General features: G+C 41.6%; 1 protein-coding gene and 2 non-coding genes across 3 annotated transcripts; 2 read left to right on the top strand and 1 right to left on the bottom strand.

Moving 5' to 3' along the window:
• Positions 1-1,063: 1,063 nt before the first annotated feature.
• On the top strand, positions 1,064-9,991 carry patl1 (PAT1 homolog 1, processing body mRNA decay factor). Its single transcript, XM_036564774.1, has 18 exons — positions 1,064-1,178; positions 2,110-2,212; positions 2,729-3,132; positions 3,269-3,349; positions 3,663-3,863; positions 4,022-4,123; positions 4,297-4,383; positions 5,973-6,184; positions 6,315-6,474; positions 6,651-6,768; positions 7,009-7,106; positions 7,201-7,260; positions 7,420-7,565; positions 8,007-8,166; positions 8,554-8,679; positions 8,859-8,950; positions 9,078-9,227; positions 9,621-9,991. The coding sequence occupies exons 1-18, from the start codon at positions 1,164-1,166 to the stop codon at positions 9,640-9,642; spliced, it is 2,337 nt and encodes a 778-aa protein (XP_036420667.1). The 5' UTR covers positions 1,064-1,163; the 3' UTR covers positions 9,643-9,991.
• Positions 9,992-11,206: 1,215 nt separating this feature from the next.
• Positions 11,207-11,279, bottom strand: trnak-uuu. The gene has a single exon. It is a non-coding gene; the product is annotated as a tRNA-Lys (tRNA).
• Positions 11,280-12,632: 1,353 nt separating this feature from the next.
• trnar-ucu lies at positions 12,633-12,724 on the top strand. Its single transcript is given in 2 exon segments — positions 12,633-12,669; positions 12,689-12,724. It is a non-coding gene; the product is annotated as a tRNA-Arg (tRNA).
• The last annotated feature ends 825 nt before the right edge of the window (positions 12,725-13,549 follow it).

The raw sequence follows: 13,549 nt of genomic DNA, 5'->3' as shown, positions 1-13,549 counted from the left end.
TATTGCTATTGCTGCTTTATATGCCATTTTTTTCAGGTTTTAAAAGGGAAAAGCACTGGATCGCAATGATTTCTGGACAAGCCGCTGAAGTCGAACAATTGTGTTCACTCGGCTCTTCATCCCTCCAAAGGTTCATCTAATTTTATCTAGCCTTATTTGAGCTAATAAAGCGACAGAACAGCCCTTATGTGATGTTTCTGCATCAATAAATCATTAAAATGTAGGCATTTATGGTGGGTTGGTGTGAAATGTGCCACCGCTGTAAAGAAATCTGAGTCTGTAAGTTTCTCTGCAATGAACCATTTCACTCTATTGACTCTGTTTATATCTAAATGATAGAGTTGTGCAGAAATGAAAAAAAAAACAAAACGGTGGAATTCCACTTTAAGATGGCTTCAGGGATTCCCCAGAGGGGACAAGGGCATGTTAAAATGAGTATCTGAACTGGTGGCAGATAAAGTGGGATGAAAGCCTTAAGTTATATTGATCTTGACTAACAGAAGTCAATCTAACAAACCTATTAGTTATAATTACCACAAGGGTGCTGATCATTCAGCATGTTTTTTATTGGACTGCCATTATGGATAGTTTCAAAATCATACTTTTTTTACTTGATAAATTGGGTTTTTAGTACCCACTTCTGCTGAACTCTTTTGTGATGTAGTTATTTATCATACTTTGAAGAGTATCCATGACCAACGTTTTAAAGATTATGTTTCATACCAGGCCTAATAATGTCTGTATGAATGCAATAACACTAGGTTAATTAATGGTGGCCTATCTTACTGAGGCCTCTATAGCGTGATGTGTCCCAGTCTCCATCATATCCAAATGAAAACCATATTCCAAGCAGTTTTAACACTTTTACATGAACCAGGCTTGTGACAGCTCACAAAACACAACATAAATAAGTTGATTTTGATCGATGAACCCTTTTATAGGTTCCCTTGGACCATTTACCACAAAATAGCCCACTTCTGCTGAATTCACCGTAGTGGATCTACAAACCCGCGCGTCACCTATAAAGCAAACCAGCCCGAAGCGCGCTCCCGGGCGACCTGAGGCGCGTTCACGTGGAGTCCTTCTGCGCGCGTGATGTCTCGCGCAGCGGTGGCGCTTGGGCAAATCGAGCTAAGCTAGCTAACGTTTCTGACTGCTGATATATGTTTCGTTTTCAGGTAAGTTATTCACTGCTTTTTGTGTTCGTCTTCGCACTGTGGATTTTAGCCTAACGTGTTAGGAGGCACGACTCTGAGTCGTCTGCGGACATTTTTTGTATAAATTGGGTCGTTGTTTATCGACGCGGCCAGCTACCCGGCTAACGTTAACGGCTAGCCGAGTTTTGTCTGAGGCCTAACGTTAGCGAAGCTGTGACACACACATCGCTATCACCAGAATTACTGAAGTACAACGGGTGAAACTGAGTTATAGCACTGAATGTAGAATGTGTTATCAAGGCCAGGTAGTTCTTTGTGTTTGATATGCGGTATTAGCATTTAATGCTGAAACTAGTTAGTAAATTAGCTAGCTGGCTAACTAAGAGTTACTGTTGGGTAACTAGATCCTAGCTGACTAGCTAATGCAGTCTTTCTTAGGTTATATTGTGAAAGCGTGTGGAAATTTTAAAGTCAAGCCCTTATAAAGTCAAATTAGTATGTCTACTCTCCTCTCGCTTCGTGTGGTTGTTCAACCTTTTTAACATGTACGTCAGTTACTCAACTCTAGTAGTTGCATTGAGATTTTCTTCCTCCTCAGAAACCTTGCCACTAGACTCATAAGTTACTAGCATGGCGTCAGCTAGATTTCTCATCTATAAAATGTTTTAAACTAGATTCAGTATTCTTTGCAGCAGTAGATAAGTTACTCAGGGTTTGCACTGCGGCTACATTTTGTTTACCAGCGACGAAATTGGATATGGTGGTCTTGACCTAGAAAAGCTGCCCAGCTCAAACCCCTGCAGACCCCACTGCTTTGTGCTTAGCTGCTCTGACACATTTCTATTCCAGCTCCTCTTTTCTAGTTCACCGATTGCTGTCCTCTTTGATTGATATCTGCATTTTTAATCCTGCTCTTGTGCTTAATCTCGATTTTATTTCTGTCTGGCTTCAGTCCTTTGATGATGATTGCACCCTGGAGGAGGAGGAGGGACTGGTAGAGGAGGAAGATGAAATCGACCAGTTTAATGATGACACCTTTGGGGCTGGGGCAATTGGTAAGTCTGCGGCGCTTTTGCAACCCTGGCAGCCCTTGGGAACGTGCTTTGAGCGTTGTGTTTCACCAGTTAATAACTTGATTTGATGTGAAATTTCAACTATGCATAAAGCCATTTGTCCAAATGAGAGATTCTGTTGGAGATCTTACAGAGCCTAGCTTGTGTTTGACAGGTTTCTGTATTAGTAAATACAACTGCGGATACCTTGGTGTCCATGGTAATTATAGAACTAGTAACATATTTCTGAGCTCATGATTGCTGTGCTTATACTTTGAATATAGTGGCTGATGCTAAACTAACATTATATTACCTATGACTATTACTGGTATCCAAAAATAGCATGATTTGCTATTGGTCATTATGAAGTACACAGCACTACGTACATGATTCAGCTCAACTGCTGTTCTTTAGAATGATTGGTATCAAGTTCCTTATTGCCTGTCCATAAATTAACCTCACAGTTGCCCTACTTATTGTATAGTATTAAGTGCCCCACCCCCTCTCCTTTGCCCACAGACGATGACTGGCAGGAGGAGCATGCCCGGCTGGCAGAGCTGGATGAGCGGGTGCGGGATGGGCTGCTGGAAGGCGGTGACGCCTCTGCCTCAGCCCGTCCTCCTCCTGCGGACAATGCGACCCTCCGCTCCACCTTCCCTCCATCCTCTTCTTCCTCACTCCCTCCTCCTGGTTTAGAGGAAAAGGCTGGGGGTGACCTGGCCGAGTCACTGACTCTCCTCATCCTGGGCTCTGATCCTGCCATCGCCGGAGTGGGTGCTGCAGAGCCGGATAGGTCCAGCCTCCGGCCATCTGCGCCTCCCAGCCAGGCACTGCCTTCACCGTTGAGCAGAATGCCCACCTCGTTGCTTAGCTACCAGCAACAGCAGCACATGCTGCATAGAGGGGCCGCACCGCTGCAGCAGGTGAGCTCGCAGTTTTACTTATTTAGGCCTGTCTTCCTGTCTTCAATTCAGATATATATATATAAAGTATGTATAATCCTGTATAAATATGACTGACTTATTTTTTTTCCATCTGTATTTATCTTTTCTTTAATAGATGAACTCTCACAGTATTTGGGAGAACAGTATGGGTTTTGGACCTGTTAGTGTTACCCCTGGGCTTGTCCCTCACATGGAGGTACAACACCCTTTAGAAATATGTCTCTAGTATTTGTTTCTGAGGTCTGGTGATGTTTAAAAGTTATACATTTTTTTCTATTACTGTGTGTTACATGTTGAACTTTTAAAATACATTATGCAGATACATCAGAGCATAAGCTTCTATGACATTCAAGATCTTGACAGTTTTGTTGTTGTTGTTGTTGTTTTTATAAGATATTTTATTCCCTAGATCCCCTTTTGTCCCTTAAAGTTTGCCTTGTTTTTGTTTACTAGTACTGATTTTTTTTTTTATATATATATATATATATATATTCCCCACCCTTTCATAGGACTCACCACTACTGTCCATCATCAAAGAGGTGGGGCTTCCAAAACGGACACCTCAGGTCAACAGGGAGGATGGTAGGGATTTGTCTGAAAGAGTACCGCCTCCTCGTTCCTCTTCACCTGTGATTGGAAGTCCACCAGTAAGAGCAGTACCTATTGGAACCCCTCCTAAACAACCCATGGGACATGCCCTGAATCAGCAGGTACATGAGCCATGGTTTTGAGCTGCAGGATATCTTTATGATCTAAGGTTTCTCAGTCTATTTTAGTGTTTATCAGTACTTATGAATTTCACGCGAATGATCATTGTTATAATTGGATAGAGCTGAGTGTAGATCAGTATGGTGTTCTCTCTTGCCAGATTCACCATCCTACTGCTGTGCATGTGAGAGCTCCAGTGCCACACCGTTATCCCCATCCCTTCCCTGAGCGCCTCTCCCCCAACACCCTCCTCAACATTGCTGTGAGTGCCCCTGAAGCACCCTGTCGTCTCCTTTCCCACTCAAATTTAGTCCTTCTTTATCCCTCTTCTTTTAGATTTTAGTTGGTAATCTCTTGTTCTGACCACTTGACAAACAAGGGGGTAAAAACATTTTTTACATTCCTTTCTTTTTTCTCTCTCTTGCACACACTCAGAACTCTCCATTATGTCGTCCTCCCTTCCCTGCTGGAGTCGGTCCAGTCCTGTCTCAGATCCAAAGGGCCCAGTTGCTTAACTCTCAGGTAAGGCTCAAGTTATGAAATGCAGATTGCTTGGATATACACTTACCAACCATTTTATTAGAAACACCAAACTTATTGCACCAGCCACATTGAGATCTTCATACTAGGCTTGGGCAGTTTTCATCCCTTCATACCTTCCTGTCATTTCACCAAGGTATATGGTATATGATAGTATTTGAATTAAAAGAAAACTAAAAAGGGAGGGGGAGTTAAAAATGAGCTTGAAGTCACTGTCATATGTGTAACACTAGCCTACAGTGTTGTGTATCTAATATGCAATTAGCCTACTTGTCCAGTCTTTCTGGGTTAAAATACTCATGGCCCGTCGAATAATGTATAGATATGAAATGAGCACACTTCTTCCATGGATTCAGCGTACCTTGCTGGAGGGCTAAATGGGAGTGCAGGTGGTAGTGGCGGATGAATAAAATAATGTGGCTAATAAACTGCTTTTGTAGTTGGAAACCTCATCTCAGGATAAAACTATATGTGGCAGTATTTGCATAATTACATCTGTATTCATATTTAATTGATTAAGTAGGTGAGCCATAGAGCAGAAATGACCTAATTTAAGTGAAACTGCGTTAACCATTATACACTGTAAACTCCGCAACTGTCTGTGAGTAAACGGGTGTGCAGTTTTCTAGTAATCATTCAATAAGTGTGTACCATATATTGAACTGTTGATACAGTGCTGCTGACAAGGGACGAGCTGGTTCACATTCATTGCTAACAGCCCTGCCCACCACAGAACATGTTCGATTCTGGTTAACTGTTAACTAAAGCAAATTTAGATGATGTAAAAATAGTGATTTATAATAGTGTGTGGAAGAGTGATGTCAAAGGGATAGAAAGGCAAAAGAAAACCTGGTTTGTTGTGGTTGGATTTTATTCTTAGCTTAGCGAGCAGCACACAGACACAAACAGTGCCACCCATCACAGTTGGCCTGATTCTGAAAATTGGTGCTCTGTTTACACAAATTTAGATGATAATGTTTGAGAGAGGAAAGTTAGTGACGATAAGCCAAAATAGGAGGCGTTCTGTGGTGTGTGCAGAGAATGTGCAGCTACTTGCTGGGGCTGAGTTCGTTACAGAGTTCCAGCCTTGAGCTCATCTGATACACACAATTTTTCAGCTATCCTGTAAAAGTATGAATGCCTTTGCTAGGTTGAGAATGGCCAACCGAAAGCACTTCTGTGGTCAGAAACTGCCAAATAATGACATGCTGGAGCAGGGGTGCCCAATCCGAGTCCTGGTCTTGCACGTTTTAATTACCAGAATACGGCATTTAGGGGCATCTGACTGATCGAGCCAGAGTGATCTCCAGGGCAAGGATTGAGAGTATGGCTTACATCAGTGGTTCTCAAACAGGTCCTGGTGGCTCCACATTAATGCTTGATTCCAGTACATAGTGAGTTGTAGTCTGTAAGTCTACACTTGCAGGCTTGATCTGTAAGGCAGGAGTAATTTGTACCCTATATTTTCAGGTTTAACTGAGATTATATGTCTAGTACAAGGCTACAATTACAGCACTAGACAGAATACATTGAAGTGATCTTTTCACTTCTTTCTCTCTCTAATTTTGTAGGTCGGACCTTTCCCAAGGGGTCCTGGTCCGGCTCCCCCAATGTTGGCAGGTGGGGGTGGGGGCTTCAGGCCATTTTTTGGACAGCCTCCTCCTAGGGTGGGCCCCCATGGACCTCATCCCCCTCCTCCTAACCACGCCCCTATCCGGCACAACACTACTCACCTCCATCCCCAGCACCGTAGGATGCTCACCCAGAGGATGCAGAGCAGAGGGTGTGTGCATCAGTACTTCTGTCAGCTGTCTTTCGTTAATGTTTGATGTTGACTGCTTTTCATTTTTAGTTATAATTCATGCATGGAACAAAATATAAGTTGCTTTATGTAGTATCATACTGCCCATCAGTGATCGTGGTGGAGGAAGAGGAGGAGGAGGAGGTGGTGACAGGAGAAGTAGGGACCCCTACAGTAATCTAATGACTCAGAAGGAAAAGGACTGGGTGGCTCGCATTCAGATGATGCAGCTCCAGAGCACTGACCCTTACCTGGACGACTACTACTACCAGGTTTGTACATACACACCCACTTTGCTGCACTGTCAGCACTTTCAGCCCCCAACCCAGCCCCCCCTCACTTGAATGCCCAGAGCTTCATTAGTTTTGGGCTGACATTACAATCACCTTCATCCTTAAAGGGATAATGCTAACCATTGATACTAATAGAGATGATGTTGAATGCTTAGAATTATTATGAGAAGATGGAGAAGCGCCAGGAGCGAGACAGAGACAGCAGCAGAAAGGAACACACCACCAAACTCATCACGCCTCAGGTGGCCAAGCTGGAGCACACCTATCGACCAGGTAAGCACACCTAATGGCGGTCACCAGTGGTAGGTTTCACAAAAATCCATTACTTGCGTGGCAGAAACATTTGTGCTGTAACTTACTGACGGGTGTGACAGTTACATTTGGTTGTGTATATATTCATAAAATTATTTGAGAAAGCACAGTATATGTATGTTGTTAGCTGACAAAAGAGAAACATCAACGTAACAGGTAAATGCAGAATTAAATATGTGTGTGTTTGTGTCTGTCTTATAGTCCAGTTTGCTGGTTCCCTGGGTAAACTCACTGTCTCTAGTGTGAACAACCCCAGGAAGATGATAGATGCTGTGGTAACTACTCGCACTGATGATGAGGTAAACTTTTTTTCCTCCCTCTACAGCATAAATATATATTTGCTCTCTTCTGTGAACCTAATGTGCCTTGCTTTGATTTGATTTGCCTGCACAGGAGAAGAGAGAGAAGCAGGTGTGGAACAAGAGACGGCAGATCCTTTACACTGTGGAAAAGGTGAGGGGAATCAACCCAGTACAGGTGTACATATTGTACATAATTACTGTAATCGTTTCTAGACATGTATGTGTGTATATACAGTATGCTTCTTCATTTATATTCTGCTAATTTTTAATAAATGTGTTTTATGATGAGCAATCTGTATGTACTGTGCAGATGTACAGTCTGTTGCTGGAGGTGCAGGACTTTGAGAAAAAGTTCCTGCAGACTCCTGAGGAACAAAGAGAAGCACTGCTGGAGCAGCACAAGACCCACACGCTGCAGCTCTACAACTCTCTCAGAGAGAAAGAGTGGGATGACAGGTAAGGAGAGTGAGTGCAGGAGTAGAGGAGACAAAATGAGTAAAGACAATTAGATGGAGAAATATGTGTAAGAGGAACTGAACTGAGAGACAAACCAAAACGAGACCAGATCAGCTTTAGCTGGTTTATGTAGCCTGTTTGGAACATTGTCTACTACAGTATATAATATAGTCATCTGTGAATGTCAAATAAAGATTTGATGGAAATGGCAAATAATAATTGAGTAAAATTGTGAAACATTTAAAACTTTTACACATTTACACAAACTGTGTGGAAACCTGGCCACTAAGTAGCTGCAGAACACAGTTCCCTCTACATGGGGAGTATAGAAGGACCTTTTTGTACGTTCCTCTATTGTGTCAATCCAGGAACCTAAGCAATTACAATGTGTTCGTTATGTTGATTTTTTTTATTCTTTTTTCTGTGTGTTTATGTGCACAGAGTGAGTGATGAACAGTGTCTGATGATTATGTCGGTGCGTAAAGGGAAACGCCTCATCTCTAGGCTTCTGCCCTTCCTCCCTCCACCACAAGCTGCTACTGTTGTCATGGGAATTGCCCGCAACCTTCCAGCCTTGGCCAAAAAGGACAAGCAAGACCAGGTAGCCATCTCCTCAGGGCACTTTTGACTGACATGATTGAATTTTTATCTTTTGTGTAACTGTGAGGAATTAGTGGTAAATCAACAAAAAAAAATCATTTTGCATTGGAGCTATATGTCTAAGGTGGATATCATCACACACTTGCCTAAAATTGTGTCGAGTTGTTAAGTGATTTCCATTTGATGTAAGAGAGTTTGAGCATGAAGAAGCGAGTGATGATGCACTTGATGTAGTTATTTATGAACAGAGGGAGAACAGAGGAAGATACCTTCCATCTCCTCAAAAGCAATTATCTTGACGGTTCTATGGTTGCGTGTAAGTGCATACCCAATTAGCTATTAGTGTGCCTAGTTTTTACATGTGCTGTTTGCCCTGTCCCTCTTATAGGTCCTTTGCTGGTTGGTGGAGCCAGTTGCAGTTGTCATCCAGTCCATGTCTAGCTCTGCCCTCACTGATCTATTGCAGGAACTACAGGGCAGTGAGGGTCAGTTTCCCAGAGTGCTGCAAAATAAGGTAACTGTGCTCTGCTTCCTGTTTAATTTACATAAAATATTAAATAAAGAAAGACATGTACTTCAAAAAAGATGAGAAACATTAGAAATTAAAACTGCTTGTGTTCTACAAATTAGCTAGACTTAATCGGCTTCGGTTTGGTTTTTGTATATTAACACATTTCCACTTGATCCTCCCAGTTTGGCGTGACTCTACTTTATCTGATACTGAGTGAGGGGGAGAGAATGCAGAGCTCTGATCCCAACTGTGAGCTCATGGACGACAATCGATGGTAAGCATCTAGTTAGCTATGTTAGCCATCATTAAACTACTATTCCTCCTTCTCTCTTTGCATGTGATTTGAAGCAGAACCTCAGTAACTATTTCTAAACCGTTTGTTTTTTGTCTTCTCAACCCAGGACAGAGTTGGTGTTTTCAGTAACGAGGGAGCTGTTGAAGGTCCCCTCGTCCTCCCTCTCTCCTCCTCTCTTCACCCCTCCCAACCTTCTCTCCCTCTTCTCCCGTTATGTGGACAGGCAGAGACTAGAGCAGTTGCAGGAGAAACTTCAGTGAGTTTTCTTACTAACACAGAAACCTTCTTTGTTGCTTACAGTTAAAAGTACAAGTGAACACCTTCATGACACATAACAGTAGGAAGGCATATACTGTTGCAGAAATTTGAGTACATAAACAAAAATACTTTGATAAATTGTGTATAGCTGTGGTCAAGGTTACTAGAAATGCACAGAACATATAAGCAAAGCATTCATAAAGCAACACTGCACATTTAATTATTGTGAATGTTGATACAGTGCTCCTCTGTCCATCCTCTTCAACCACTTCTGTCCTTTTTTATATATATACATATATATAAAAATAAGGAGTAGTTTGTTTGATGTTGATGGGGGGGCGGTCATTAATCTTAACTTTATAACTTCTTGTATTTTTTCCTCTTTCCCCAGGATCTCTGCTTTGTCCAGGTAGAAGTAACTTCACACATTGAGTCGCTGTTGATGAGAGACTGATTGTTAATGTTTGTGTGGGTGTGTACGTGCATACGTGTGCACACAGGTTTGTTTGTGTGTGTGTGGGAGAAGTAATGTTTAGGGCTGATAATGATTTTAATCCAGCAGAAAACTGTCACTTTCTTATTTTTCCCTTGTTATGGATTAGGTGTGTCTGTCAGAGTGTCTGTGTACGTGTGCGCGTGTGCGTGTGCGCGTTAGACGAAGGTTGAAACTGAGAGGAAATTAATCTGCATTTTTAAATATCTTGTTAACATTGATGCCTGTGATAAAACATGAAATTAAAAGTATTTCTTTTGTATAAGACACTCTGATGTGGCATTTCTGTTCTTCTTTATCTGGTAGGATAGGCAGGAGGAACCTGGATTCCATTTATCTCAGGGCCCTCGTGGTTATCTCTAGGTGGAGCGTACAGGTAGCTCACAACAAAGACCACTGTTATTAAGGAACGTAACAGTAACGTGCCTAAGTCAAAGACCGCCCTCCATTTATTTAATTTCTGGTTATAACAGCCATTAACTAGACATTTTTCAAGAGATATTTCTGATAAGATTAGATATATACAGAGAAAATGGGACTCCTAACAATCATGTAAGACCTGGTAGGACAAAAATCAAAGAAGCTGCTAGTGTTCTCAGAGGAATGGACTGACCACTCCAGTGTCCAGACCTTGGCATCATTTAATGTGTTTGGGATTACTTGGATCATGAGAAGTGGGAAGATGCAGACGAGGTGTGAAAAAGTATCCCTACATATGTCTGTTGAAAAGTGAAAGCAAGTCTTCCAAAAAAATTGGAAGCTGTAATAAAGGATATGATTGTACTTATTGTTGCTTCTGTGTAATTGTCTGTTACACAGGGTTTTTTTTCCCTTGACCACTGAACATCCGGTTTGACTGTAAATTAAAGAAATGAATTGTAGTCTGTGACTTTTGCACAGTACTGTTGTTCCTGCAGTTACATCTGGAGCCCATGCAGTTTCTATAATCTGTATTTCTCAAATCAACATGTAGAGACTCCAGATGTTTTTATGCATATCAAAATAGTTAGAATCAAGATTGTACCATGACTGTGAATTCAGTTAGCAAGTTCAGAATTGGAGGCTTATGGTAATCCTCTATCAGGAGTCATGTCAGACATCAGAAACTTGTAAAAGAATTTTGTCAACTCAAGCAGACTATTGTCCAGGTGAGAGCATTACTAAGAAATACATGGTATAAAAAAGAAACGCGTAACCAGATTCAATTCTCAAGATAGCAGACTTATTTAACACAAAGATCAGATCTATTCCTCAGAAGGATCTGAATATGTTGTGATTCTGAAATAACTACTTAATGTAATCTGATACATTTTTCTTTATTATTCATATCCTATAAAAGGTAATCTGACATCTTACTGTATGAACATGCCTTTCAAAAGAAGATCAACGCCACGCTTTGAAATTTGATTCACAAATTTGAGGAGATGGAGGAGAAAGATGCATTTTAATTTAAGTAAAAGTGGAAAAACAAAGAAAAGATGTTCCGCCCGAACAGGGACTTGAACCCTGGACCCTCAGATTAAAAGTCTGATGCTCTACCGACTGAGCTATCCGGGCTCTAGACGGAGATGTGGGCTACCGTTTTTAGAAGAAGAGTGAGACACGGGTAATTTGTAAACATCGCAACAAATCACTAGTTAACGACACTTTATTGGTGTATCCGTCATACGTGGTAGCGGTTTTGGTCACTGGAAGAAAACGGGGGCGAATTTAGTCCTTTCTGCGAATTTTTCGGTCCACCTTAAGAGGAAACCGCAGTAGCAAAATTTCGCCGGTAGATGGCAATATTTACTTACTTATGAAAAAAGAAACACAGCATACAGGTCTATCTGCAGATGGTGAAACAGTCAGTTGAATCTGACCATAAGGTCTGATACACAGAGTAGTCATAAGTAAGTGCTACAGCAAATTTTACTATGATTCAGGATTATAATACTAGTTTTTATATGCTTAATATAAGAATCACTTCAGTGGATTTAGTTCCGACTGTAAGACTTTTAGGTAATTTGGGATAGGACTTCAGCCTATGAGCACAAAGGGCAATAAGTCTTTTTGTGTGCCACTTGACTCATATTCTTCTGCTCCTCTTTCCACGGTACGCTAATGACCTCACCTCCAGAGACCCCCTGAAGTTTGCAGATGACACTATAGACATTGGTCCAAGATAATGATGAGACTGCTTATAGCTTGTCCTCTGGACCCTGCTAACCCTCACCATCCATGACAAGACTGTGATGTCATTGTTCCTGGGATTAGTCACCAGTGACCAGGAGTGAGTAAAGGCTGATTTTGATTCCAGGTCATGTTTGGGTGGTCTGTTATGCGTTTCTGCATGTTGGCATTAGATCAATGAAAGTGTTTGATAATCCAGAGCTCTGTCTACAGAAAATGCTCATAAAATGCATTAGCCTTAGGGCAAAAGGCTGATATTCAGAAGGCCACAGTGATGGAATGCCACTATGTGTGTCTACTCTCCAGGAATATAATATAGTATTTTATGTCAGACCTCAGTGTCAGATTAAACAGACTTTTCAATCATCTACAGACAGCCCTTCTCATATGCCATGCTTACAGTCATGCTTTTGGTGGTCTGTTGGATGTGTTCTCATAATCTGGTGTCAGGATGTCTATAGGTTTACACTAGAGGTGCTTGTATGAGTTAATAAGTGTTGCCCTCTACCGGCGAAATGTCGCTACTGCGGTAGTGTTTTAAGGTGGACCGAAAACACTAACAATAACAACTAAATCAATTTAAGCACGGAAATGATTATTGATATATTTTAAAGGCTTAACTCAGACTGAAAGTATTCAGTGTCCTTTTACATGGAGGCGGTTTAGTTGTCTAGTACAGACATGACGTTATGCAAATGCAATATTTCATAGACGCAGTTCTTCGGGTGATCAACAGGTGGCTCCGTGGCGCAATGGATAGCGCATTGGACTTCTAGTCAAGCACTTGAGATGTGATTCAAAGGTTGTGGGTTCGAGTCCCACCGGAGTCGCACTTTTTATGCAATTTTGCATCACAAACTTAATGGTCAGTCCCGCTGCACTTTCTGCGCAGAATCAAACATGTCAATAAACATGTGGAACAGCACATGCAGTAATTTATGCTAGAATAACCTTCTCAACTCAACAGTTAAATCAGTATATATGAACGATGAATCACATAGATAAACAAAACTATAGATAGGATAGAAGAATAGATAAAACCAATTTAACTAAAATATATACATATAATCTTACACAATAACTTAAAAATAATAATATTGCACCGAGACATATAATATTGCACTGGGAATGTAGGGTGGGTGTAATCAACTATATACTATATATAGTAATGGATATTACAATGCTATGTGGATGTGCAAATAATCACGCTAGGTGTGGAGGTAGAAGATGGTACAGTAGGTGGCAGAGTATTTAGTAAAGTGCAAGGTACAGGAAGTTAAGTGGAAGCGCAGGGGGAGAGTATTGTCTTTGGATAGGTATTCAAAGTCCAGCTATGCAAGTAAGTGCGGGAGTACAGTGGGTGCACGTACGTGTAATGGGAAGGGTTGGGCTGGGCAGAGCAGTGATTACTGGCTGTTCAATAGCCTGGTTGCATGGGGGAAGAAGCTGTCTTTGAGCCGACTGGTTCTGGCTTTTAAGCTTCTGAGCCTCCTACCACTCGGCAGCTGAGAGAACAGACAGTGACTAGGATGGGAGGGGTCCTTCATAATCCTTCTGGATTTCCTCAGGCAGCGACTGGTGTATAAATCCAATAGGTTAGGGAGCTGAACCCCGGTGATGGACTGTGCTGTCCGCACCACCTTCTGCAGAGATTT

This window comes from Colossoma macropomum, unplaced genomic scaffold (genome assembly GCF_904425465.1).
Source record: "Colossoma macropomum unplaced genomic scaffold, Colossoma_macropomum, whole genome shotgun sequence".
NCBI lineage: Eukaryota > Metazoa > Chordata > Actinopteri > Characiformes > Serrasalmidae > Colossoma > Colossoma macropomum.
The sequence above is the reverse complement of the archived record's forward strand: the minus strand, read 5'-3'. Positions and strand labels throughout refer to the sequence as shown.

Coding starts and splice junctions, on each gene's coding strand:
- patl1 (XM_036564774.1), top strand. Junction 6,185..6,314: donor CAGAGGATGCAGAGCAGAGG/GTGTGTGCATCA, acceptor ACTGCCCATCAG/TGATCGTGGTGGAGGAAGAG. Junction 7,566..8,006: donor GAGAAAGAGTGGGATGACAG/GTAAGGAGAGTG, acceptor TTATGTGCACAG/AGTGAGTGATGAACAGTGTC.